A 25445-nucleotide genomic window follows, 5' to 3' on the forward strand; every position below is an offset into this window, starting at 1 on the left:
ACTTTGCTGGCAGAAGTAGACCCTTGAAATACGTGGAGTCCTACACCTGTAATTCCTCCCTCTGCCCGTGCTCCTGCCTGCAGCACCATCCCTTTATTGCTGTGTGTCTGTGCAGAGGAGCAGAGACATGAAACTATTGGGGAGGAAAAAAAAAAAAAAGGCATGCAGAAAAGCGCTGTGGAAAAGCAGAGCAAATTAAGCAGAGCTCTGATCTGCTTGGGTTTGTGCTTGCCAAAAATGCACCATGCATCTTAATTCGCTCTGCTGTTCAGCTCGCACTCACTGCTCTCCTGATGCCATTTCGGCGCTCTGAGCTCAGCCTTTTCAACACTTCAGTCTTCCTCTTTCAGGATTTTTTTTTTTTTTTTTTTGCATGTCTGATTGCAGAATCTGCTGCAGGAGGGAAGGGGGAAGCCAGGGGAGGGAGGACGGGAGCCCCGACCGTGGGTGCTCCTGCCTGCGCTTCCCGGCAGCCGGCTTGGTCCCCAATGCATTTTTTAGGGGCTGGGGGGGGGGCGTGCATCTTTTCTAGAAAGTCCTTCCTGGATGCTCTTCAGTCGCTTTTTTCACACCCAGCCGTCTGATCTGCCTCTCGCTAGGATCCTCCAAAGAAGAAAAAAAACCCCCATTTAAATTGCTGTAATCCACACTGGCTTTTATTCTCTTCCAGTTCAGTTTAATCTCTCTTTCCTCTCCACCCTTATGTCCGGGTTGGGGGAGGAGGGGGAGGAAAACCCACCCGACAACCAAGCGAAAGGCAGCATCGTCCTCCAAAAGAGCTTGAGAAAGCAGGAGCCGAGCCAAAGCCCCTCTGCTCTTCCCCACCACAAATTTAACCCCAGCTTCAACTTTTCCTCCGCTCCCGGGGCTGAGCTGGGCTCCAGCAGTGGGGTTTTTCCCCTGTCTCCCTCCCTCCTCCTACACTGATTTTAGCGGAGAGGGAGGGGGGTGGGGAATCCTTTTTATTGCGGAGCCCGGTTCTCTTCGCAAGCCTTCCTCCTCCTCTTCCTCCTCCCCTGCTTTTTGTGCCCGCCGCAGCAGGGCTGGCCAGGCCGGGGGAGGGAAGAGATGGGAAGGGGAGATCGCCCCCTCCTCTCCCTCTGTCTGTTTTTTTTGCAGGTGTGTCAATTTTAATTCTGCCCAGTAGGTGGGACTTGGTGACTTTCGCACCGTTTTTGTTATTTATTTATTTCCCCGGCTGCTTCTCTCCCTCCCTTCCTCCCCTCCCATCCCTCCCTCCCTAGCCTCCCGTTGCGATCCTCCGGAGCGGCTGCGGGAGCGGCGGGCGGCCGGGCCGGCATGCATCCATCCCCGCCCGCGGCCGCGGCCGCTGCCCTAGCGGGAATTACAGCCTCTCCCAGCCAGCTGCCAGCATGATTTCATCTGCTGGAGGATTTTTGCAGCTGATCGCTTGAGGTTTTGTTGTTGTTGTTTTTTTTTTTTTTTTTTCTTTTTCCTCCCTCTGTCTTTGTTTCCTTCCCCCTTTCCCCCCCTTCCCCTCCCTCCATCCCCCCTTTCCTCCTCCTCCTCTTTTTTAGAAGCAGCAATCGGAGATGGATGTCTCTCTTTGCCCTACCAAGTGCACTTTCTGGAGGGTTTTTTTGCTCTGGAGCATTTGGGGAGACTATCTGCTTTCGGTGCTGGCTTGCCCTGCTAATTGTCTTTGCAGCAAGACAGACATCAATTGCAAGAAGCCGGATGATGGGAACCTCTTCCCTCTCTTGGAAGGGCAGGATTCAGGCAGCAGCAATGGCAACACGAGCATCAATATCACGGACATCTCAAGGAACATCACTTCCATGTAAGTGGGGGTCCCCCAGGGCTCCCCCTCCCGCGGCAGGGTGCGGGCTGGGCTGCCCGTGCGGGGCTCAGGTGCCCCCGGCATCGCTGCACTGGCTGAGCTCAGCCCGACTCCCCGGGCAGAGGATGCAGACCTGGCTTTTTCCTTACACCATCCTCCCTAAAAAAAAAAAAAAAAACATAAAAAGCCCAGCAACAGTTTGGCCATGGCTTAGGAGGAATAAAGTAAATGAGATCTGATTCCTTAGCAGGAGAGAGAGCAGCGGGCAAAGATGCTAAAGCTGCTGCTTCCTTTAACTGTTTGCTTCTGCAAGGGGAACGGGGACGCCACAGCCACACACCGCCACATATTCACCCAAATTGGGCAAGAAAAGCAAGTTCTGAACTGTTTTTTCTGTCTTGAGACTTTGCATCCAGTTAAAATGTCATTATTTTTTACATCCCCACATCAGAAAATGCTCCTTTCCCTGCTCTGGCTGAGTGTATCTGGGGGTCTGCGGTTTCGCATTTTTAAGTGGAGAAAAAAAAAAAATAGGACAGTGAGATGTTCCTTAAGTAGCTTATTTAATTCACATCGTTGCAATTTTGTAACTGGTCGTGGTGCTGCGATAAGATTTGTGTGTTTTAGGTTCGGGGTGGTGGCGGCGGTGGGGAGAAGCATCGGAGCAGCGAGATATTTTTAGTTGAGCACTTTGCGTTTGTTTGCATGCTTGTTTATCTGGAAAATCAACTTGAAGTTGCATTATCCTTGTTTGGAGAGGCAGTTAGCAAAGCCCATGTTAATCTCATCAGTGTGGAGTCGAGAAAGGAATATATTTCCCCTCTTCTGAATCCATCGTGCTCTTGGTGTGTGTGAAAAAAAAAAAAATCCTCATTGCTTCCAATCTCTGCTCTTTATTTTCCAGTACATTTTTGGGTGAGATGAACTCTGAGCCATTTCATTATTCTAATGCTAATTGAAATGTGAGCATTTAGGGAAATGTAGCCCCCAGAGCAAGTTGCCAGTGGGAGTTGAGCAGAGAAGAGGTGGAATCCTTTATTCTGGCAGTGAAATGCAGCAAGGTTTGAAATGAGTAATGGAGGGTTATTTATTTAATTTTTTTCACCTCGATGGCATGGTTGCATGGAGGGAGAGGGCTTTGGGTCCCTTCCTGAGGCTGTTTTATTTGGTCACCGTGCAATTGCAGCAGAGCCATGGAGTAATTGCAGTGCCTCTCTCGCAGCTCTGCTCATCACCTTTGCTGGGTAAAGATGACGGGAGCTGCTTTCCCCGCTTGCTTACGGGTTCCTGCCGTGCCCAAGCAGGTTTTCAGCAGGTCACTGACCCTGAACCCACAGCCTGCTTTCCCCTTCCCAGCAAACCTCCATAAAAACAGCAGGAATGGGGGAAGTACATGGGGGGAGCTAATGTAACACCCCCCTTCCAATTGCCCCATATTTATCCTGCGTCGTGGTGCTGGAGTGTTTTCCCTGTGATGCTGGAGGGATGAGGGTGATGCTGGGGAAGTCGGAGAAACTCGTGTTTTTTCCCTGTGCTCGCTGTTTGTTGTGGTTTGGTTTTAACCCTTTGGGGGCTGGGGAGCAGCAGGAAAGACAGGGAAGGGTTTGGAAGGCACCAGCGTGAGCGACTGTGCGTTGTCAGATGCACAGACATCTGAACTGCTGTGAGAGGTAGTATTACACGAGTGCTTTGTGCCCAGAAAATGTCTTTGCTGCTTTGAAAATGAAAAATGCTGATAAGCAGTCTGTAAAAAGGAGTGGGGGAAAAAGAAACCCAAATGGCCAACTCTAGAAGCAGATATTGGGTATTTTTTTTTGGAAAGGAGCTTCTCTTAAGTTGGGGAAGGAGAAGAAGGTGCCAGTTTTTGCTGGAATTCATATGCCTCTCTGCTTCACAGTGAGCAAAGCACATTCCTCCACCCCCTGCATCGCTCCTGGACCCGTGTCTCCCTTTTTGGGCTTGGGAGGGCTGAGGCACAGGGCTGGGGTGAACCCCAAAATGCTCTCAGGGGCTGAGACTGTGCACGAATGAAAAGTTTCCACAAGGGTCTGTGTTTACTGGTAAGGCAGTGGTGGTTTATAGGGGACACTTATGGGAGCAGAGGGTTGATTTATGTGGCAGGGATGCTTCCCAGCAAAGGGGTCACTGCTGGGAGCCAGAGTTGAACCACATTCATGCTCTTGTGTGGAAGGCAGCAGGTCCTGCACCCTTTCAGGCTGATGTCAGGCCTCTCCTTGCCAGCCCTGACATCATCATGGGTGTTGGGGTGAGGGTGCCTAGAAGCCCAGCCTGGTCATGGCTGAATCACTCCTGGCATGTGAGTCTGATTCAGCTGGGCAAGGAGCAGTGTTTTCCCCCTGCTTGCCACGCTCACGGGGGACCTGGCCTCGTTAGGCAGCTTGTGGGCAGCCAGTGGGCAAAAGCACCTTCTCCCACAGGGCTGGGGATGAGCAGGGGAGGCTCAGTCCTGTCCCAGTGGCTGAGGGGTGCACTGCCCCAGCTGGAACCTCCCCACAGGCCCTGGGGAAGGGGGTGGTCGCTGCTCCATCTTGTTGCTGGTGAAAAAGCAAATGGAGTGTGGGGTGGTGAAACAACCCTGTGACCAGGCAGAGCCTTATTCACATCCAAAAGAGAGCTCAGCTTCCAAATCAGGGCTTGAGTGTTGCTGATGAGAGATTGCCAGAGCCCATTCAGAGAGCTGGTTAAAAAAACAATATAGCCATCTTGGAGGGCTTGTCCATGTTACCCCCTTGAGGGAGGGCAAGAGCCTTCCAGGCCAGCCCACCCCAACCCAGCACTGGGGTGAGCCATCAGGAGCTTTGGGTTATATCACTCTCAGGGGCTGATGTGACCCTATGAGGTGAGGATAACAGAAGAGGAACAGGGGACAACCAGGCTGTAGTGCTGTCCAAGGAGGATGGTGGGGCAGGCCAGCCTGTGGGTACCTCTGTGTGGTACCCCACAATCCTGTTTTACCCTTCAAAGGAATGGCTTCTGCTTCAGTTGCTGGTGCTTCTGGCTTCCCACACATCCTCCTTTTGGTAAAAGTCAGGGCTGGGTGGCTGCTGCTCTGTCAGGGCTCAAGGGGACAGTAACACACAACCTTGCAAATCCAGGTGGTGCCAGGTCAGTGGTGAGGCAGGGAAAGGCAGGAGGCTCCTGCCTTGAGGAGGAGGTTGGGTTGGCTGATGTCCCTCTGCCCTTTCCCAGCATGCCCAGAAGCTTACCTGATTTTGGGTTGCATGCCTGGAGAGGCACACAGATCCCTGTGAGAGCTGCCAGCAGCCCTGTCTAGCCAGAGAGCCAGCTTGGACCTGGCTGAGTTTGGAGTCACGCTTTGTACTTCCCCCTCCCACTTTCAGGAGAGGTCACCACGGGGTTGGGGCATGTCCATGCCATCGCTTTTCCTGTGCAGCTGGGTGCCCTTTGCTGTGTCTCTGTGACTTACAGAGATGCTCACCCCTGTGACACGAGGTTTTACTCATGGCAAGCCCAGACGCACGGGCAGAACTTTGATCCTGGAGCTGCTGTGGCACAGAACCCCTTGGGGCCCCGCGTGAGTGTTTGTCACGGCGGGTCCCCAGCCCCGGCCCACGGGGGGCTGGCTGGCGGGTCCCCAGCCCTGGCACACGGGGGGCTGGCTGGCGGGTCCCCAGACCTGGCACACGGGGGCTGGCTGGGTGTCGGGGTGCCAGGGCCGGCCGGGCCGGGGGCTCACCCCGCTGGCAGCGTGGGCAGCGCCTGCGTGCGCCGGCAGCGTGCGTGGGGAAGGACAGACGGAGGAGTTTGCCATCTGGGCCTCCCTACTCCTCAGCTGTTGCTATGGCACTGCGGAGATGCTGCTAGGCAGGCGGTGGTGGCCTGTGTGTGTCACCCCTGGGCTCCCTGGAGGTAGGGAGATGTCCCTGGTATATAAAGCCTCGCTCTTTACCCAGCCTTGCCAGGGGAGAATGGGGCTCTTCTGGTAAAATACGCTCGATGGGTGGATAGTCAGGGTGTATCTGTGCAGCTCGTAGCTGCTTTCAACAAGGTGAGATGAATTCAGAGCAACCCCAGAGGAGGTTGGGTTGCTCCTCTGTGGAGCACAGTGGGAGCAGGATTTTTGGGTCTCAGTGGCAGGGCCAAGAGGAAGCATCTTGCTCACGTCCATAGACAAGCAGAGCGTTTTCCTTCTCTCCTATTGGGCTGTCCCACAGCCCGTGGCAGCATCCGCTCCGTGCCGTGGGGCTGGCCGGGGGTGGCAGAGCCACGTCAGCGCCGGGAGCTGCGGGGGGAGCGGAGCGCAGCCCCCACTCACTGCGCGGGAGCTGGCAGCATGTGGAGAGGGGGAGAGAGAGGGGGTGCTCGGAGCAGCAGCACCCCTTCCCTGCTGCTGCACGGAGAGCTGAGGCATGGGAAAGCTCCTCTGTGCCTGTGCCTGGGAAGGAGGCAAGAAAGATAGGGCAGGCCTCTTCTTGGAAGGGCTGGAGGGAGCAGAACTTGCTTTGGTGACCCAAACAGCCATGAGAAAGGCTCCTGTGATGCTCAGATTAATAACTGCTCTGCTTCAGACAACAGGCACAAACTTTTCTCCTCTCTGTGAATCAGCCACGTTGTGCCCAGTGTGCCTCCTGTACTACTTCTCTCCAGAGATGAAGGGCTCTGCATTCCCAAAGCCTCCCATCCTGGTCCCAGAGGCTTTGGCTGCTCCAGAGATGATCAAAAACGTCCCTGTATAAATCCATCTTGGATTTGCAGGGCTCTCGTTCATGCAGAGCATCTATCCTGAAGGATGTCAGGATGGGGGAGGCGGGCACAGCACCAAGCTTTGAGGACAGAAAAGGGTGCAGAGATATTTGAGACAAAGAGTTGGGCTGAGATGTATGGTCTTGAGGCTCTAGAGGTGAGTTAAGCCAGGAGCACTGATCTGTGTCCTCCCCCTTTCCTGTGGTCTGGCTGTTGGCTCCTTGCCCTGCTCTTACAGTCGATCTGTCTGCGGACCAATCCTGGAGAGAGGCACTTTCCGGGCACAGGTGATGTCAGGTATTTCTTCAGGAAGGAGACAGTTTTGGTGCCTGCCAGCACTTCCCGGACTTTTTCTGAGCCAAACACGGGCCCTGAGCTGCTGGCCTGACAGGAGGAGGTGGTGGCCCAGATGATTTCAGGGTGCATGTGACATGTCCCCCAAGTCCTCATGTCCTACAGGTTTTGGGGATGTCTAAATTGGTTCTGACTGATGGCTTGTCTCCTTACAATTGGAGACGTGAGACAGAAGTGTTTCAGGTCTAGGACCGATGTTTAATGGGAGGAAGAAGAGGGTGAGGAAGGCGCTGCCTCGTTGTCCGTGGAGGCTCAGAGGGCTGTTGCCTCTGTCTAAGGGCTTTTGTAGAGCTCAGTCAGGGAAAGCTCTCTGGGTCTGCTTTACATTATTGGTTCACCCCTGTGAAGCAAAGCATCTTCATGTGCTTTGGCATGAGGCTGCTTGAGGTCTCCCACAGCCCTGTGACCACCCATGTACCCACCCATGCTGGCCCCTGTCAGTGAGCCTCCCAAAGAGTCCCTGAGATGTCCCATGGGATCACCTTTGGGGAACCCTGCAGGTAGACTGAGCTCGGTGATGCTTCCCAGTGCCAGCCTGGCACACTGCCTTGTCCTGCTTGGTGAAGAGCCCCTGGTTGGGGTTGTTCTGGAGTTTATGGCTGGGTTTGCTGGATCCCATTTAGGGGGCTGCTGACAAGTGGGAAATAAACCAAGCCCTAAGCCTGCCAGGCTTCCAAAGTGAGTGTTACTAGTACTTGTAACTCGGAGTGTTACTACCAGGCACTGTGGAATAGCAGTAGTTTAGTGTTTCCTGCAGATGGGGTTTCGACAGGTGCTGTAGGTGCTTTCTAAGCAGGTGTGTCTGACAGCAGCCTGTGGGCTCTGCCCTCCCCAAATCCTCTTGGTCTCCCCTCTGCACGGCAAATCTGTTGTCGAGGAGGTGCTGTGGGCGAGTTCCTTGCTCAGAGGCTGCACTTTGTGCGGTGGTTGGACATCGCAGCACTCTGTGCCCACATGAGGAGATGAGGACCAGCAGCTCGCTCACCTCACGTAGTTCTCCAGGTTCCTGAGATCCACGCAGGCAGCACCAGCCCCACGGCCGTCCCCTTCCTCCCTCAAAGAGGAGACGCTCCGCGCCGAGGCTGTTGGTGCGGGAGCGCTGGCAAACGAGCGGCCCCGCGGGTGTCCCAGCGCCCGCCCGAGCCTGCGGCCGGAGCGCGGCTCAGCCCCGGCTCCTCGGCGCGGCGCATCCCGGCTCATCCGCTCCGCTACTCCCGTCTGAAGGCGGCTGTGCCGCTAGAGGGCAAGCGGCAGCGGCAGACAGCCCGGCTCCGGGATGCGGGATGCGCGGGCACGGCCGGCTCCGAGCCGCACCGCAGCCGGGGGCTGCCGGGGCTCGCTGTCACGCTGGAAAGCCTTTGCTCTGGGCGCCCGTGCTGCTGGACCCCTCTTGAGTCACCTCACTCGGTGTTCCCATTCCTGTGCGGGCACCCACTGCGGTCGGATGGTCCCCTAGGAGCTGAGTGGGTCGCTGGGTCGTGGCTTTCTTCTCTGTGCTGCTGCAGGAGAATGTGGTCAGTGCATCCCCACCTCCCCACAGCTCTTCCACCAGTGCTGCAGGATACGGCCCCAGCCTGTCGGTGAATTGAGGTGATTTGCAGCTTTTTGGATGGTATTGGCCCAGCCAAAGCAGGTGCAGTGAGAAAGTGTTGCTGGGCAAGCAGTGCCTGCTCAGGGTCACAGCCTGCCCTCTGTGACCAACTTCTGGCTGTGATCCTGCAAGGAAGCCTCTGATGGGTCTGTCCTTTGTACCTGTGGGGAAGCTGAGGAATGGAGCAGTGGTGGGGCTGGCCTGCAAGGAGCAGGGTGAGGATGGAGATCCTTTAGCCCAGCAGTGGCCAGGGTTAGGGAGGGATAAACAAGGCTGTTCTATTGGTCCTGTTGTGTTTAGCAGACATGAGAGAGGTCCATGGAGAAATCCTGGAGGCAGAGACAAGAGGGTGCAGGCTGAGTGCTGCCTCTGAGGGCCTCCAGAGTATGTAAAATGTTCTTTGCTCCTTTGATTAAACCTCTGCTGCACGGACTGGATGGAGGTCAGAGAGCTGAAGAGATCACATGTCCTTCTCCAAGGGAGGAAGGCTGAGAAGAGTCTGGTGTGAGATAGAGCAAGGGTGAGTGAGGGCAGGAATCTGGCCTTGACCCCGTAACATCCTCCATGTGCAGCTCCTGGGGATTATCTCATTTTCTCTGGCAGCTCTGCCACAGAGGGGCTGGTTATTTCCCTGCTGGCTATTGCCAAGGGCTGCCAGCGTGGTGGAAAGGCTGTGACACCCTGTGGTCCTGCAATGCAACAGCAAATGGACCCCCAGCATCATGGCAGAGGCAACATTTGGGTGGATGTGTGTTGGAGAGTGGGTGATGGATCATGGGTTAAGGCCATGGTACTGCTCAGGGCCTGGGCTTCGCTTCCCCTCTGTGTGAGAGCTGGCTTGCCTGGAAGAGTGGCCCCAGGAAAACCTGTGCTGTATTTTTGTCTTGTTTTCATGTGCTGTAGCAGTTGAGGAGCTGAAGGAGAAGCCAGAGGCACGTGTACAGCCAGCTTTCCTCCAGCTGTCACTCAGTGTTTTGGTATGGTGGACAATGGAGCCTGGTAGTGACTGTGCCCTTCTTGTACCTGCAGGTGACATCACCCCCAGCTTCAGTCTGCCTAAATAAAAACTGCCTTTTTAATTAAAAACACAATTCCCAGCAGTGGAGCAGAGAGGTCAGGAAGGATTCCTAAGGGAGTTTGACAGCACGTGCACAACTCAGGGGTGCTTACTCCTGACTCCAGCGCTTGCTGAAGTGACAGCTAAATGGTCCTGGCATCCCAGGGAAGGATGCAGGGAGAGGCTGAGCCTGAGTGCTGCCCCCCATGCAGCCTTTTGCCTGCAGATCTTCTACAGCTCCATGCTGGGAAGGGGACAAGGCACTGGTGCCTTTGCTGGCAGCTCTGCACTGTCCCTGGGGGACTGAGAAGTGGGTAGGAGCAGATGTGAGCATGGTGAAGTCCCCATCCTTCTGGGCTGTGCGAGGCTGTCCCTTAACTAGTTCTCACCAGGAGATTCCCAGTAGGAAATGTTACTGTGGAAATGCTCAAACAGATGCTGGGAATCTGAGTGCTGCTGAGGACCCTGCATGCTCAGGGTTTTGCCAGGATAAATTAGGAATATGAATGCTCAGCTGAGCTGCAGAAATGCCAGGCTCTAACTCCTGACCCTGCCAGGGCATGAAGCCACATGGGGGAGATCTCGGGTGCCTGCAGCTGCTGGCTTCCCTCCTGCTCCTGGAGCAGCCCTGGCTTCATCCCCCATCCCATGCTCTCCATGGAAATGCTGTGCAGTGACCTGGGCTGGGAACAAGGAGTCCTGGCTCTCCAGTCTGTGATCCAGCTGTGCAAATGCTCCCTTGGGCTGCCTGCCCTCCTCCTGCCTGTTCCTAACCCAGGCAGGCAAGGCCAGCTTGGGCATCCCTTGCGTCCCTCCCAGTGCAGCTGGGATTGCCAGTAGGGAGCTCTATGGCTGGGAAAATCTCTCTTGTTCCCCAAACTCTTTCCTCCAGGATATGGATGGGTGTTCCTGGGACAGTGTGGTGGATCCTGGCTTCGTCTGTCTCATGCCTTGCCTGTGCTCTCCCAAAATTTTCCTAGGAAAAGTAAGGTGAAGGCCCCTGAGCCATTTAGTGGCTGCTGCTGAGCAGCCTGTGGAGCAAGCAAAGTTCAGTGGGACACAGGGTCAAGGATGCTGTGTGCTCCCAGCTTCCCAACCTGCTGAGAGCATCCCTTCCTGCTGGGGCTCTCTTTGTGCCTGTTCAGAGAAGCTGAACCTTGCTGGGGACTATTTGCTCTTTGAGCCTCACATGGGCTCTGGACACATGTGTGCTGTCCCAGGCTCTGCAGGGGAGAGGGCAGAGTAGCACAGAGTGAATCAGCATCAGAGCAGCTCCCTTGGGAGGTGTTGTGCCCCTCATTTCAGGTTGGGGCAGGTGCTGAAGGGTGTCCTGGGAGCATCAAAGCAAAGCCTGAGCCTGAGGAGTGCAGGCAGGGCACCTGGTGCAGGGATGATGGCAGGGCAGGGAAGGGCAACAAGCAGTTCTGCAGGGCTGGCAGTGTCGGGGTTAATAGCAAGGTGCAGGATACAGCTGGAGCGGATTTGGGAGAGGCAGAGCCTAAAGAGGCTGAAGAGGTATCAGGTGGAAGAGCTGAGCTGTGGATGTTGAGAGATGTGGGGGGCTGTGTGTGAGGGAGGCAGCGGTCGCTGCTCCTTGCATGATGCTGCGTGTTGGTTTGGAGAAGAGGAGCTGGAGCAGGGATGCTCTCAGGTAAGGAGCTGGGAGGGTTGCCTGTCCTGGCTCTGGGCAGCTGGGAGGGATGTGAGGGTCTGTAGCTGGTCCCTGGAGCAGCCCTGGCTGCTGGTGGGCTCTGGGGATGTGTGTTGGTGTCTGTGACCCCCAGCACTTTGTGGGTTCATCCTCTGGCCCTTGGGAGCACAAGCCCCTGGCTCCTTGCTTGTAGCTGAGATCCCATCCCAGGGCTAAGAGGATCTGCTTTGAGCACCCCTGCCTGGGAATCCTCCTCTCTGTGCCCTGTCCTGCCTGTGCTCCCCTGCAGCATTTGATGTGTCTGATGCTCCCAGCCTGGTGCTGCCAGTAAGCCCTTCCTTCCCAGAGGGATGGTGGTGGGACCCTCAGGCTTTGCCCCAGGCAGAGTGCCCAGCACCCAGCACGTTCTGGCCCCAAGGGAAGGATCCCTGCCTTTCAAAAGGCACGGGGAGCACAGATTTATTTATTTGGAGACTTAATTAGCATCTTTAAATATTAAATAGTAAACAAACTGCGTCTAGTGGGATCAACGTTTACAAGCAGGGATTTTAATTTTTTTTTCTGCTCTCTGGGACATGCACTTGTTTTTTTAAGTGTTTGGGGAGGAGCAGCTGTGTGTGGGCTCTGGTTGATGGGTGAGGGACGGACCCACAGTGCTGCTGGTGAAGGAGGGGGAGAAGACAAGGATGAAGGTGCGGGAGGGCTTGGGAAAAATGGGGCAGAGGAGCAGGGGTGTGTGCCTGGAGCATTGATGTTGGGGAATTGCAGAGCCTACTGCTGGATTTTGGCATTTCCTGCAGGATGTGTCATTCCCTCCTGCCCAGGCACGTGGAAGGGGACAGGCAGGAGATGGAGGCTCCTGCCTCAGCACAGCTAATTGCAATCAAAAGGTGGTGGTCCCTGCAAGGGGAGGTGGTTTGCAGCTGATCTGCATCCTATTATCTCTGCAAATGGAGGCCTGCCTGGTAGCAGATTACACTGGGGGTTATTTATTGGCAAAGCACTGTACAGTTTTAATTTTTCCTTTTTGCTTATTCAGGCTTTAGCTCCAGAGGAAAATAGCCTGGGGTGGCTTTGAAATGGATTCTCTCTGCCCCATTAACTTATTCAGTGAGTTTAATGGGCCTTTTTTTCTCTGAGCCTTGAAGCCATCATTAAAAGGCAGAGATTTATAAAAGCAAAGATACTCCTGAGCTTTAGTCAAACTTTGGGGGAGCGGGAGGGGGGCAATGGTGTTGCTGCTGTCTGTGGTTCTGGTGAGGATGTGAGTTGGGTGTTGCTATTGTGCCTCTCTGGAAGTTTTACAGGGATAAGGGGACAGCTTGTTTGGGATTTGGCCCATGTATCTCAGCTGAGGATCTGTGGGATCAGCTGGGCTGCGATGAGTCCTCACCTGCAAATGTTGGGACATTATCTGGGCTCTTACACACTGGGACATTGCCTGGTGTGGCCTGCCTGGGCTGCAAAGCTGCACCTCCCCAGCCTGAGAGAGAGGAACTTCTCTTGCTTTGTGCAGGCTGCTCACAACTTGATTTTCATCTCTTTTCTGCCATGCCAGGGCTGGGCAGTGCTGATGCTTTCATGGGTGCCTGTGGTCAGTGCTTGGAGCTGTTCCCCTCCATCCTTCTCTCTGCCAGTGGCTGAGCAGCCCAGTGCTGCAAGAGGTTGGGGTTTGCAATCCTGCTGGGATTGCACTGGTTTAGCATGTGGCCTCCTGTATCTGTTACAAAATAGGGGAGTTTCTGGAGAATGAGACTGAGATGAAATGTCTGAGTGAATTCCCCCCTTTTTTTGCTCTTTGAGGATCACCCTCGCCACTTCTTGTTTTGCAAGCTGCTTTTTGGGGAGCAAACATAGGAACATGCAAAGTATGGGTTGGCATGTCAGCTGGGGGCACCCTCCAGCTGGCACAGCTGAAGACTTGGTCCCCATGCTGCAAATGTCACTTTTGGAGGGGCAGCCTGTGCCCCGTACCAGCGGCAGGAAGCGGTGGCAGGGAAGAGCTGGGGGCAGCAGGCTGTGTGTCCTGGCTCACTCCTGGACACAAAGATGAGCTGTCACCTCCTGGGCTGGCAGAGCCCAACAGTGGTGTGCTCCAAAGGGGTGATGTCACAACGTGGTGGAGTTGCTGTGCTGGGAAAGATTTTCCTATACATTTCTGTCCTTTTTTTGCTTTGTGTGCAGCGTGAGCAGGCCAGGTGCAGCCCTCGTGTCTCTCTGCCCAGCCTGGCACCTGCCAACTCAGGACAGCCAGGGCTGGGACATTTGTGATGGCTGGAGACAAACACACTGCCACCCCTCACATTCTGTGCTGCGTGCTGAAGAGTGTCTCCCTCACCAGCCCTGCTGCAATTCAGGAGTGGGGGTGAGATGCTGTGGGACAGGGAAAGAACCTGCTTGCCCAAAGCGATGTGCTCGGGGTCATGTGTGGGCTGACCCCAACCCCTGGCTCCTGCTGGAAAATGGGACTGGAGAGTGGGTGATGTGACTTGTGTGTGTCTGTGCTGGTGGCCCTGGGGCTGGCTCACTTGCCCCCACCATGGCTGGAGGGACAGCAGACCATGACCCTGCCTGCCTGTCCCCAGCCTGGCAGCCCTGAGCCTTGGCAGGGGGAGAAACCGGGGAGGGACTGTGGGGCTTGCCAGGAGGAAGGAAGGGCCCCCAGCTCCAGGAGGAGATGTCTGAGGGTTTGTTTGTAGCCTCCCTGGAGGCCCTGACCACCAAGGCTGCCCTTGGAACGCTGCCCTGGGGCAGTGGTGGGACAAGGACAGGCTGGAATGACCCAGAGCAGAAACCAGCTGCAGCATGCAGCCATGCTGGGATAGGGATGGCTCCCCATGATGGCCTGTCTGTGACCTCCAGAAGAAGGGGGAGGCTCCTTGGAGATCCATCAGCTCCCATGTCCCTCCCCAGGTCACAGCGGTCGGGGGAAGGAGACTCTCATTTCCTAATAAAACCCATAAAATCCACTTCTCCCCTGCCCCTGTAAATCCCTGCCTCCCCTGTGCTACCTGCTGTGTAAATTGCTGCTGACCCTGTAAATCACCCTCTGCTTTGCTCTGCCTCCCCTGAATCCAGCCCTTCCCTGTAAATCCTCTGTCCCCATGGGTTTTCCACTGCTGACCCCCTTGCTCTGCCTGTGCTGTAAATCGTGGGCCCTGGTGAGGCTGGGGGAGGGATGGGGTGATGGAGGGCAGCTGTCCCAGGATGGGTTCATCCCTCCCACCAGCTCCTTCAGGACTCACTCACAGTGGGAGCTGGTGGAGGACATTTTGCCTGGCTGCCTGTGGGGAAGGTCATCCTTGCTCTGCAAGCAGGGCTGGGCTGTCATCTTCAGCTGGGCTGCAGCCAGCTGGCTGTAAGCTGGAGGGTGCTGGTATCCCAGCCCTCAGCAGGGCTCCTGGGATAGGAGGCATTTCTGAGATGTAAAAATAGCTGGAGCAAAGAGAAAAATCTCCTTTTATCCCTTGAGTGCTTGGGGTCATGCCATAACTTAGCTTCACTGTGCCCCTGTGTAAGCTCCCTTCAGTGGGCACTGAAGGAGCTGAGGGCAGGGAGAATTGTCACCTGGGCTTCTGCTGGATGCTGCTGCCCTGCTTCTGAGTCTTGAGCTGCTGGGAAGACCATGCTGTTTTTTTTTCCTTGGAAAAGCACATAGGAGCTGGGGGAAAGGGTCTGACAGAGACCTGACCTGCTGGAGGTGTGGGAAGCCAAACATCAGCTCAGTGCCATGACCTGGGTGTGCTAGGATGTGCCAGGGGAGGCATCAGTGTCTGTGGGAAAGGCTGTGTCTGGAGCTCATGCTTGTCCCTGATAGAGGCTGGAAGTGCTGCTGCTTTGCTGGGGTGTCCCAAGGGTGTGCAGGCAGCTGGCACCCAGGCAGGTTTATTTGGTGTACAGATCACTGAGTCGTTCTAAACCCTGGTGAGCAGAAACTGGAGACACTCTAGCACAGCTCCCAAGGAGCAGGAGTGAGTGGTACCCTGGAGTGCAGGGGCAGCTCTGCCCTGCTCCCACAGAGGTCAGAGGAGCACAGAGCAGTGCATGCACAGTCAGAGCTGGGATGGGGTCACCCATGGGGTGTTTTGGGATGGTGCTGTATGAAAAGCTGCTGTGTGACCAGAGGACCTGAAGGGTTCTGCTTGGCTCACTGGGGAGGAAAACTCTGCAAGATCTGAGTGCCTTGTGATGTGGCTTTCTGAGTACCCCAGTCCTCAAGGTATGAGTGGGAGCCTGGGGTACCAGCCTACAGCAGGGGGAGAAGCCTTTCCTGACCCTTCCCAGGCCTGGAGAAGCTCCTCAACTGCCTGAGGGGTTCAGGGTTTGGTTTACAGAAGTGCTGGCCCTGACCCAGCATGGACTGTGTGTGTCCCCTGGAAAGGCACCTCCCTGTGTCACTTGTGGCCCAACTCTCCCTGATCACCCTCAGTGTGGCTGCCAGAAAATTTGCAAGAAAAATGTGGAGATGCTCAGGATGGCTGATTCAGGCATTAATATTAACTGTTGGTGATGCTCTGTGATGGACCTGGGCTTGACCCAGCTGGATGTTTCCTTTAGACCTTTCTCCTGCTGCCAAACATTTTTTTTATTAGTTTTTCTCCAGTATCTTGTTTCTGAGCTGTGTATTAACACTGGGCTTATGATGCTGCTGTGCTCTGCCTTTGGGAGGAGGATGGAGGAGATGATGTGTTTGGTGGGAGCACAGGGATGCTAAACAGCAGTGGGAAAGGCAGGGGGCAGCGGAGGAGAGCAGAGGCAGATTTTTCAAAATCCATATAAATAGCAAAAATAAATTTCCAGCAAACGCTTCCAGTCCTGCAGTATTAGGAAAGTGAAGCACTAGAGGATAAGGAAAGCATGAGCAATAACAGCAGGGATTTAGAAAGAATAAATCTTGCCAGACAAACCTGATTGCTTTTTCTTTTTGATGGAATCACAAAATTAGTGGCTGAGCAGAACGTGGAAATCCTAATATATTTGGATTTAGCAAAGCATTTGATATAGTGTCTCACCAAATCTTACTCTCAAAATTAGTTCAGTTTGCCTTGGATACGACACTGCCAAATGGACTGAGAACTGGCTTAGGGCCCTAAACTCACAGTGATGGGCTGTGTTTGGGGAGAGGGGGAGCTGTGGGAGCAGAGCTGCAACCTGGCTGTTCTCACTGAAAAATAAAATGCAAAGCAAAACAACAGAAACCCCCAAAATAATAATAAAAAAATCCAGGAATGTGGTCTGAGTTCAAGGCACCTTATTATGGGAATATTGACAAATTGGAGAGAGTTCAGAAGCAAACAGAGCAGGGAAAAAAAGGCATCAGAGGGGTCAGATTACCCGTGGAGGGAGGCTGAGAAATGACAGGGCTGGAGGCATTTCAGGGAGGAGCAGGTGGGGGCCACAGGGGCTGGGATGGACATTTGGGACCCGGCAGGGAGCAGCACCTCCGCGCCTTCGCCCCCGCACACAGAGACTCCCTGAGCTCCCATTTCACTGAGCCCTTTCCAGATATTATGGGATAAGCAGGGGAATATTCACCGTGACTGTCAGAAAGAACATCCCTGGCCAGGGAGGCTGGGCACGTTTCCTCAGGGAAAATCTTGACTCTTGGAACGAGCACGAGGAGATGGCCCTGGGTGATTTGTGTCAGTGGATGGGGATTTTCTCCTGGATCGTGGGCTTGGATGGGAAGCTGAGAGCTGATTGTAGCTGCTTTGAGGTGCTGCCTCCTGAGATATTTATCTGCACCTCACAGGCATTTATTTATCATTGGGGAGAAGTCTGGGAAACTGCTGGCGCCAGCAGGAATGCAGATGTGTCCCCCAAGGGAGGATGGCCAAGTCCCTTCATGTTTAAAGCTTCTGGAAAGGTGATGGCCCTCTGGCCACTTTGCAGAGGAAGGACAGGACAGCTTGGTGTTGCTCACAGGCTTTTGTGTGAGGAGTTGCCTGCAGAAACTGGGAAGGATGAGTTCTTCCAGGAGGTTCTGTCTGTCCAGCATGCTGAGCTTTAGGAGTCCTTCAGCACTCAGCTGGGGCTTGGAGGGATGCTGAGTGTGGGCAGGCTCTTGGCACGGCTGCAAGGCTCCCACAAGGTGAGGAAACCCATGGCTGGCTTGGATCATCTGGGTGCCACCAGGGCTGTAGCCCCCCACTGCCAGTGGGATGGCTTGGTTGAGCCAGGCTTTTCTGCTTGCCTTTTAAAGCAAATCTGTGCCTTTTGATGCAGCTGCAAAGAAATTTTTTGGTATGGAAAATGTAGCTTGCTAGAGGGAATGTTGCTTTGCATAGGGAACAGCCACCCTTGTGTGGTGGGGCTGGGATGAACCAGAGCTGGGGAGAAAGCCGTGGAGCAGAGCTCCCATGAAGGGCTCCTAGAAGATGGGGTGGCCTTGTGTTGGTGCTCTGGTGAGAGCTCAGGGTTTTTTCAGCCCTGCATGGTTCTCCAAGTGATCCCCTGCTTTGCATTTCTCCCTGCCCAGAGCTGAGCCTGCTGGGATAGGGCTGAACCAGGCAAAGTTTGGGAGGTATTTTTAGCTGTTCTAATTGTGGCAAATAAATGCCATTCTTACTTGTTGGGATTGAGCTATGGCTAAATCACAACTAGTTCTAATGATGATAATTACCGGATTTCAATATTTATAGAAACGGGTGCTTCCTTCGTATTGGCAGATGCTGCTGTGCTCTCACCTTCACAGATCGAAACCCTGGCTCATTATTGCTGCACCTATTTACTTACTTGCACATTTTTTTAACCCACAGATGACAACACATGAGAGATCTGAAAAGATGTGGGCCCAGTGCAAGTAATCTTTGGGTAGAAGCTGTGGGATGAATAGGGAAGCACCTCCTGAGGGCCTCTGGGTTGGGTTCTTGCTTTTTGGGAACTCATGGGAGATGTTCTCAGGGGTGCAAGCTTGCCTGGTTCTGCCAGGACTCAGTCCCCAAGGGGTGGCTGTGGCTGTGCATGTTTGTGCCTGTGTTAGAGCTGTGGATGCTGCCTGGGATTCCTGTGTGCACCAGCACACGTACGTGCTGTAACTGGGACAGACCAAAAGGTGAGGCTGCACACACAGCTCCAGTCCTGGATGCTGGACTTGGAAAAGGCTCTGGGAGGTTCCTGCCTGCAGCAGCAGCTTCTGGATGTCTTGGTTTAGCAACATCACTCTTGACTCTGGTGCTGCAGAAGGGTGGGCACCTTTAGGAGCATATGGGCACAGAGCCATGGGTTTGGGTGGCACATGTGCCATCCCCTAAGCCTGAGATAAAGGTGCAGATCCCCCTGGGCTGTGTCAAACCAGTTGGGTGATTGCTGCCTGCAGAGCCTCACTGGTACCCAACCCCATACACCCATCAGGTTTGAGACTCCCTGCTTGAGCAAGGTGTAGAAAAGATTCACTTATTCAATTTGCTATCTCTCCAGTGCCACATAAGCTGTATTGATAAATTAATCTTATATTGTTGTGACTAAACAGCCCTGCAATTTTTTACACTGTGCAGTCTAATCTGTCTTGACAGCTGTATCATTAGTTTATATTTGTTGTAATCTTATTCACTGTGCTGGCTGTGGGGAGTTTTTATTTGAGGCTCTGTGCTGCTCTGCAGGCAATGGGCACAGCTCTCTGCTGGGCACCTCGGTGTGCTGGGGGGTGCAGCCACCTGGGTGCCCTCCCCAGGAGTCAGCCCCAAATTCTGCTCTGCTGCCTAATAGCAAAATCTTCCTGGTGGCAGCATCCACAGGCCTGGCTGGGCCTCACCAAAGAATTTTTGCTGCTGAGGTTTTGGTGGGGACCCTCAAGTTGGAGTAAAGACAGAGAAAATGTGGGTGTTGGAGGGGATCCTGAAAGTTCTGCTGTGTGATGAGAGATAAGTTGTTTACTTGGTCTGTGGTTTAGTTTTCCATGGTACAGGATGGTCCCTGTTCTGCTGCTGAGGGTGGCTCTGGGTCACAGGGGATGCTGGGGCTGTGCAGTCTGTCACCCAGGGCTTTGGAGATGTTGCAGAAGGGATGGTGATAGGTGCTGGCATAGTGTTGTGAGTTGGAGGTGACAGTGGCACAGAGTCACGGGTGGCTGCTCCCCCGGCTTCAGCCTGGTTTTGCTGTCCTTGGTCCAAGTGGGGCTGATGCAGGTCTCAGCTGATTTTGCAGAGTCCCTTTGCTTTGCAGGCAGCTTTGCCTGCGTGTTCTTTCAATAGCATCTCCCCAAAACTGTGGAACAAAATGTTTTGGGTTGGTGCAATGAGACTTCTGCCAGCAAGGAGGGAGAGAGAATGCATACCCTGGGCATGGGACAGGGGATGGGAGGCATTTTGGCTGCTGCTTTCTGCTTTCTCTTGAAATTGCTGAATTTGGGTGAGAAAGAACAATTACTGGAGTGCAGGATTCTATTTTTTGCGGCATCTCCGACCAAGCATGGATGGTTCAGTACCAGCTCAAGCCCAAACCTCTCTCTTGAGCCCATTTGTTTGGGAGAGCATTTGGGTTCCGGCAAGATGCTCCCAAAGTAGGTGTGTAGGTGTGCACCTTGCAGCCTGGTGGTGCAAATTGTTCCTTAATCCTTTGAACAGGGTCATCCACCTGTAATGTGGGGTCCAGCAGTGCCCTGTGCTGTGCTCAAATCCACCCTGGAAGCAGTAATGTGCGAGCCTAAGGGATGTGCCAGCTCCAGGTGCTGTGCTGGTGCTGCCTGTGTGACTCCCCCTTGCAGGCAGGTCTGGGAGCAGAGGGTGGGATGTGCTGTGTGACAGCTCCAGGGGATTTGTCTAGGGCTGGCAAAACTTGGTGAGATCTGCCTGGTGGTATCAGCTTTGAGGGCAGGAAAACCCCTGCTCCAGGAGACAAATGCTTGGGAAAACATCTGCAACCTGCTCATTGCCAAGCTTGCAGTGATGATGTGAAAGAGGTTTCACATGTGCTTGCCCACCATGAGTGCTGGTGGTGTAAGAGCCCAGCATGCAGCTCGGGAGCTCCTTGCTGTAGCCCAGGTTGCAGCAGGTTAAACTGCCACTGGTGATGTGACCTCTGGTTGGGAATGGCTGGGGACAGCCCTGCTACTGCTGAGACCTTGGTTTGCATTCTGCAGCTAGGAGAGCCTCCTGCTGTCACTTGTCATGGGCTGCAGCTGGTGACAGGGTGACAGATGCCAGCAGGTTGAATACAGCTACTCAGCATGGCCAGAGGCAGGAGGTGTCCACACTGCTGTAGAGGCATCACATCCTCCCTGTCTCCCAGCTGGGTGGGGTGAGGGAGATGGAGATGGAGATGGGGGTCCCTGGCCCTCACCCTAAATCTGGGGTTGATGACACTGCAGTACATCTGCCAGCACGGCAGTGGCACCTCCCTGTGCTGCTGCCCTGCTGTCCACTCCCATGCAGAAGATGCATTTCTCACTCAGCTGGTCCCTGCTGCCTGGGGACCTCTCTCCAAGCTCTACTAGTAATGGATAATCCATCATCTGCAAGGGCTCTGCCAGTGTTTTCAGCAAGGGATTCACTCCAGGTGTCAAACCTGAACGCTGTGCAGCTGGGGCTCCCAGGTGGGAGGGGGTGACTCCGTGTGTGAAGTGGCTCCACTGGAGCACACAGCAATTGCCCAACGTGCTGCTCTCCTTGCCACATGGAAAAGATTTCTGTTCTGCCTTTCTGTTCTGCCTTCCAGCCCTCTTCACAGTGCTTGATGGCTGCTGTTCACACCCTGCTTGCTGATTGAGCTTCGTGTCAGCGCTGGGAGGGCAGAGTGGGCAGGAGAGGCCTCCCTGGAGGCTGCATCGGTGGCAGGGCCAGTGATAGAGCTCAGCTCTGCTCCTGCTACCCTTGTCTCTGGTCACCTCCTGCTCCAAGCGAGGATTTTGCTGGGGTAAATTGCAGCTTTTTGCTGTTTATAACCCTCTCACCCCTTAGCCAGTGTGAGGGTGTTTCAATTTTCATTTTAACCTGTTTATCCCTGGTTGAATTGCAAGTCCCTGCCCTTGACTCCCAGATGGATCTCGCTCATCCATCAGTGCCAAGCTTTGCTTTAGGCTCAAGCTATTCCCTGTGCAACTTGGAGAAACCTCCAGTGCTGCCAGATCCTAGGAACTGGTGTCAACTGGGAGCCACAGGGAGTTTTGGCCAGTGCTGCTATGCTCCACCCATACTGATGAGACTATTTCCATAGCAACTGCAGGATTGTTCAAAGGGGAGTTAGGGGAAAGATGTGAAAAGCCAAAACCAGCCCAGCTTAAAACCATCAAGGGCAGAATCTGTTGGTCAGTGTTTGGGGTGGGTGGGGGCCTCAGGAGATCTTGTACTGCCCCTCACCCAGAAGTTCTCTGGCTCTGTGTGTTTGTGTGGGTCCTTGTGTGCCAGGCCCCCCAAAATGTGGAAATGGGAGCTGGTGCTGGGGAAGGTTGGGATGCCCTCATGGAGCAGCTCTGCCAGGCTTTGGGCTGGGAAGGGGCAGGAGTGTACCTGGATGGCTCTGGGGAGGCAGCACGTGCTGCTGCTCTCGGGGGAGCCCTGGAGGATGTTGCAGCTGCTGATGCACAGAATCATTTCCCAGGCTGGTGGCATTGTTGTGCTCACTGTCAGCAGGGTGGTTTCAGTGGTGCTGGGGGCTGTGCCAGCTCAGGTGGGAGTCAGGAATGTCTCACACCTCTTCCTGCTTTCCTGGAGGGTCCAGAGTCCTGGGGAGGGAGCTACAGCTGTATTCTTTGTGCAGAGTGAGTTTTCCTCTCCTGATAACCTGCTGGGCTCAGGCAGTTTGCTTTGAGGTTGGGCCAGTGCTGGGACAATCCGGGCCCTCCAGCTGCTCAGAAGCAGAAACAAAGTTTGAGTGATTCCTTGCAAAAACAAACGAAAAAACCCCCAACATCTCCCTGGAGGGACTTTGTCTGATGATCTGCTTCCTGATTTCAAAATTCTTCCATGGTCCTCAATGGCACCAAAAAGACATGTGTCCTGTTAAATACATCTTCAGAGCAAGTGGTGAAAGGGCAAGCAATGTCAGGAGGTGAATTGTAACTTTCTTGCTTCCTGCCTCTCCTCAATTAATACTGAGCAGGACCTTTGGATTCCTCAAACACCCCTGTGAGATTTTCTACCTGTCAGTTTAATGCCAGCCTCCTGGAAATCCTTCAGCAACAGGAGGAGCTCAAAGCTATCGGGCTCATCATATTTTTGCTTGTCTCGTGGATGCTGTGATGTGTCACTGCTGTGGCCTTAACACCGTGCAAAACCCCGAGCCCCAGTGATGAACAACATCTTCGAGGGGTGCAAGGAGACCCTGCTAGTGCAGGGTGGGGCTGTCAGTGCTGGGGTGATGTTTGCCATGTGCTGGCCACACTGCAGTGACTCAGGTTGTGTCCTCCTGCCTTGCTCGAGGTGTAAAACAAATCAGCGGCCAGTGCAGCTCAGCAGCAGTGTGTTTGGACAGTGGGAGCTCAAGGGTTTCTGTGGCCCTGGGGAAGGAGGTGCCCATGCTGAGCAAAGGGCTGGGGCTGGTTTTGGTGGGCTGGGAAGCTGCAAGTCGAGGTGCCAGGCAAGCAGAGGCATCTCCATGGTTCAGCTATGCCTTTATCTAGAGGAATGGCAGATTGAGCAGAGAGAGGAGATAGAATCTGTCCCAGGATTTGCTGTTTGTGCAGCTGGATCAGCTCTAACACAACAGCCTGGTTAGCAGCGTCTCTGGCTGTCAGAGTGTCTTCTGTAATATTTTTGCAAGGTGCTTTATTCACATTTAAAAGAACAAAGTAGAGTGCTGGGAGAGGAGCTTTTAAAATGTCTGTTGCCTCCCTGCTCTCCTTTCTTCCCCTCCCTGCATCTCCCTGCCTGTGTCATGTTTATAGGCATGCTGGTTTGCTTTTCCTTTTCAGAGCCAGCTGACTTCCCACAAAATACCTGTTATCCTGGGAAGCCTTGAGCTCTGAGTCACCATGTCTTAATGAGTACATCCCCCTGCTCCTGAGTGATGCTTCTGTTCCTACACCTCTGCAATAAGAGCCAAGTCTGTGTGCGTGTGTGTCCCTTGCAGGAAAAGCTTAGTGGAGGGAAAGGAGAAGGTTCTTTTCATGCATTTTCCTGGGGAAAAGGGGACTGAGGCCTTCTCCTGGGTGATGGAGGAGCCCCTCCATTGCTGCTGGGGAGGGTGGGCAGAGCTGGCTGGGATTTATTTGAAGCGCAGATAAAAGCCTCAGGGGGTCACGGCAGTTGGCTCAGAAATAAACTGTATGGAGAATTTATCTGGTTCTTTGGCTTGATGGGGAGCAGCTGGAAGCTGAGCAGGCAGATCTGTGATGCTGTGGAGGTAACGAGGGCTTTGGAAAGTCTCCTGTCAGGTTGGGGATACCCTGCCCATGGCTGTCCAGAGGGCAGAGGGTGGGAGCCTGGCCTGTGGCCAGCCCAGCTGGGCATTGCTGCCTGCTTGCTTGAGCTCCATAAACATCTGAGGAGCCAAAATGCTGGAGGATCAAAGTTCAGGCTCCTTGGGAGATGGTTGGGAAAATAAAAAACAAGCCAGCAGCCTCAAAGGAGCAGGACCCAAGTCCAAAATGATTGTGTCTCCCCTCCTCTTTTTCTTGGCCAGTGGCTTTCCCTGTGTGGGGTGTGTGGGAAAGCTGGGAATGGGATGAGCTGCAGTCTGGGGGTGGTGGAGCTGTGGGGAGCAGAGGAGGGCAGAGGAGGATGGGGGACAGTGGCAGGGCCCTGGGTTTGGCTGCTGGATGTCCAAAGCTGTGCAGAGGCTGAGGCACCCTTCAGCACCCACAGTTTGAACTCTGGGCTCTGCTTTCTGTGCTGCTTTCAGGATCCAGGCATGGAACAGTGCCCAAAGATGTGTACCTACATCAAAACAGGGCTAGAGACAAAGCTCATTAGGATGTAAACTCCTGAAATGAGGCTCACACAGTGGCTGTGGTTTTTGGGAAGTGTGCTTGTGGATTTGCGTGGGTGGGTGGCAGCAGCTCTGGGTTAAGGACGGCAGCCCCCTCCAGCCGTGGCACTTGTACAGCCCCATTCCTGGCTCTCACATCTGCTTTTGCTGGACTCTTGTTCCTGTCTCCTCATTCCCAGTGCCATCGATCACAGTAACAGCCAGTTTGTGGGAGATTTTATTTTCTCCTTTTCCTCCTCCATCCGTTTTCCTGTCTTCAAGCACAGCGTGAAGTGCAATGAGTGCCTGTGGCTGGCAGTGCTCCCTTTTGGGTCCCAGCTGAGCTACTACAGCCCACCAGAATATTGTCTTGACCATCTCCAAGGCTCTCTGTCTTTTTGGGGGTGGTGTCCTTTCTACCACATGTTCTTTGGCACTGCCTTTTACCAAGAGTTATTCCTGCCAAGCTGAACTCTGGTGGTCCAGTACCTTCAGTACATCTTATTGTCTTGCTAATGTGTGTGGGCACTGTGCTCCCCAGGGGAGAAACAGCTGCCTTTGGAGTAGAGCTTGGCAGCCTTTTTTTGCCTGTATTAGTATATTAATATATATGTATATATGTGTGTATATATACCTATGATATATATGCATATATATACATACATATATAAAAAATATTTTTAAAATATTATAGTTTGATTCTGAAAAGCCCCAGACCTGTTTCGAGGTGGAAGTGTGAGGGAATTTGACTTCCAGTTTGAAATTGCAGGGAGGGTTTAATAAAGCAAAATGTGATTACTGAAGCCGATTTTGACCAGGGTGCTGCTTCCTCTCTAAAATGCTGTTTGATCTTTAAAGACCACAAAATGCTGCACACTGCTGGCTCTCCCTGCATATGAAATCCTCCAGATAAAGCATCCTTTCCTTTGGCATGGCAGGTGCTTGGAGAGCTGCTGGAAAGCAGATGCTCTTTTGCTTTACATGGGTGCAGGAGCCCAAAAGTTGCTTCTATACCCTGAGGTTTGTGTGGTGTAAAACTCCCAGAGGAAGGGTTTTTTCCCCTGTCCTTGGGTTGCCCTCCCGTCCTAGCCAGCTGCATGGCTATTTTGGAGATGTGGTATTATTAGGCATGCACAGGTTGATGTTAGCAGTCCTGAGCCAGGAGTCTCTGCTCCATGTCCCCCAGATCCATGTCCAGTGGTGGGAAGCATCTATCTGGGCACAGAAGACTGGTTTTGTAGGTTCTCCCACAAGAGAATAAAAAAGCAATGCCCTTTTGGGGAAATATAATTGGTTTTGGCACTCAGAGGGAAAGGGGAGGGAGTTTTGGCTGAGGCTGCATGTGGGGAGTGAACTCCCACTTTTGGTGATGATTCACCCAAGGTGTCTGAGTTTGTGTATTTATATTCATGTCTGCAGGACA

General features: G+C 53.8%; 1 protein-coding gene across 4 annotated transcripts in view; it reads left to right on the top strand.

Moving 5' to 3' along the window:
- Positions 1 to 1538: 1538 nt before the first annotated feature.
- The window catches only part of NTRK3 (neurotrophic receptor tyrosine kinase 3), a gene marked incomplete at both ends in the record, with an annotated part of 200202 nt that continues 176295 nt past the window's right edge, over positions 1539 to 25445 (top strand). For 3 of the 4 annotated variants that reach the window (XM_084213964.1, XM_084213966.1, XM_084213967.1), the window contains one exon: positions 1554 to 1801. In XM_084213964.1, the coding sequence (XP_084070090.1) occupies positions 1554 to 1801 (248 nt within the window). Of the gene's footprint in view, positions 1802 to 25445 lie in introns of all 4 variants that reach the window. The other variant, XM_084213965.1, reaches the window with a different exon arrangement.

This window comes from Fringilla coelebs (assembly GCF_963513975.1).
Source record: "Fringilla coelebs genome assembly, chromosome: 12".
NCBI lineage: Eukaryota > Metazoa > Chordata > Aves > Passeriformes > Fringillidae > Fringilla > Fringilla coelebs.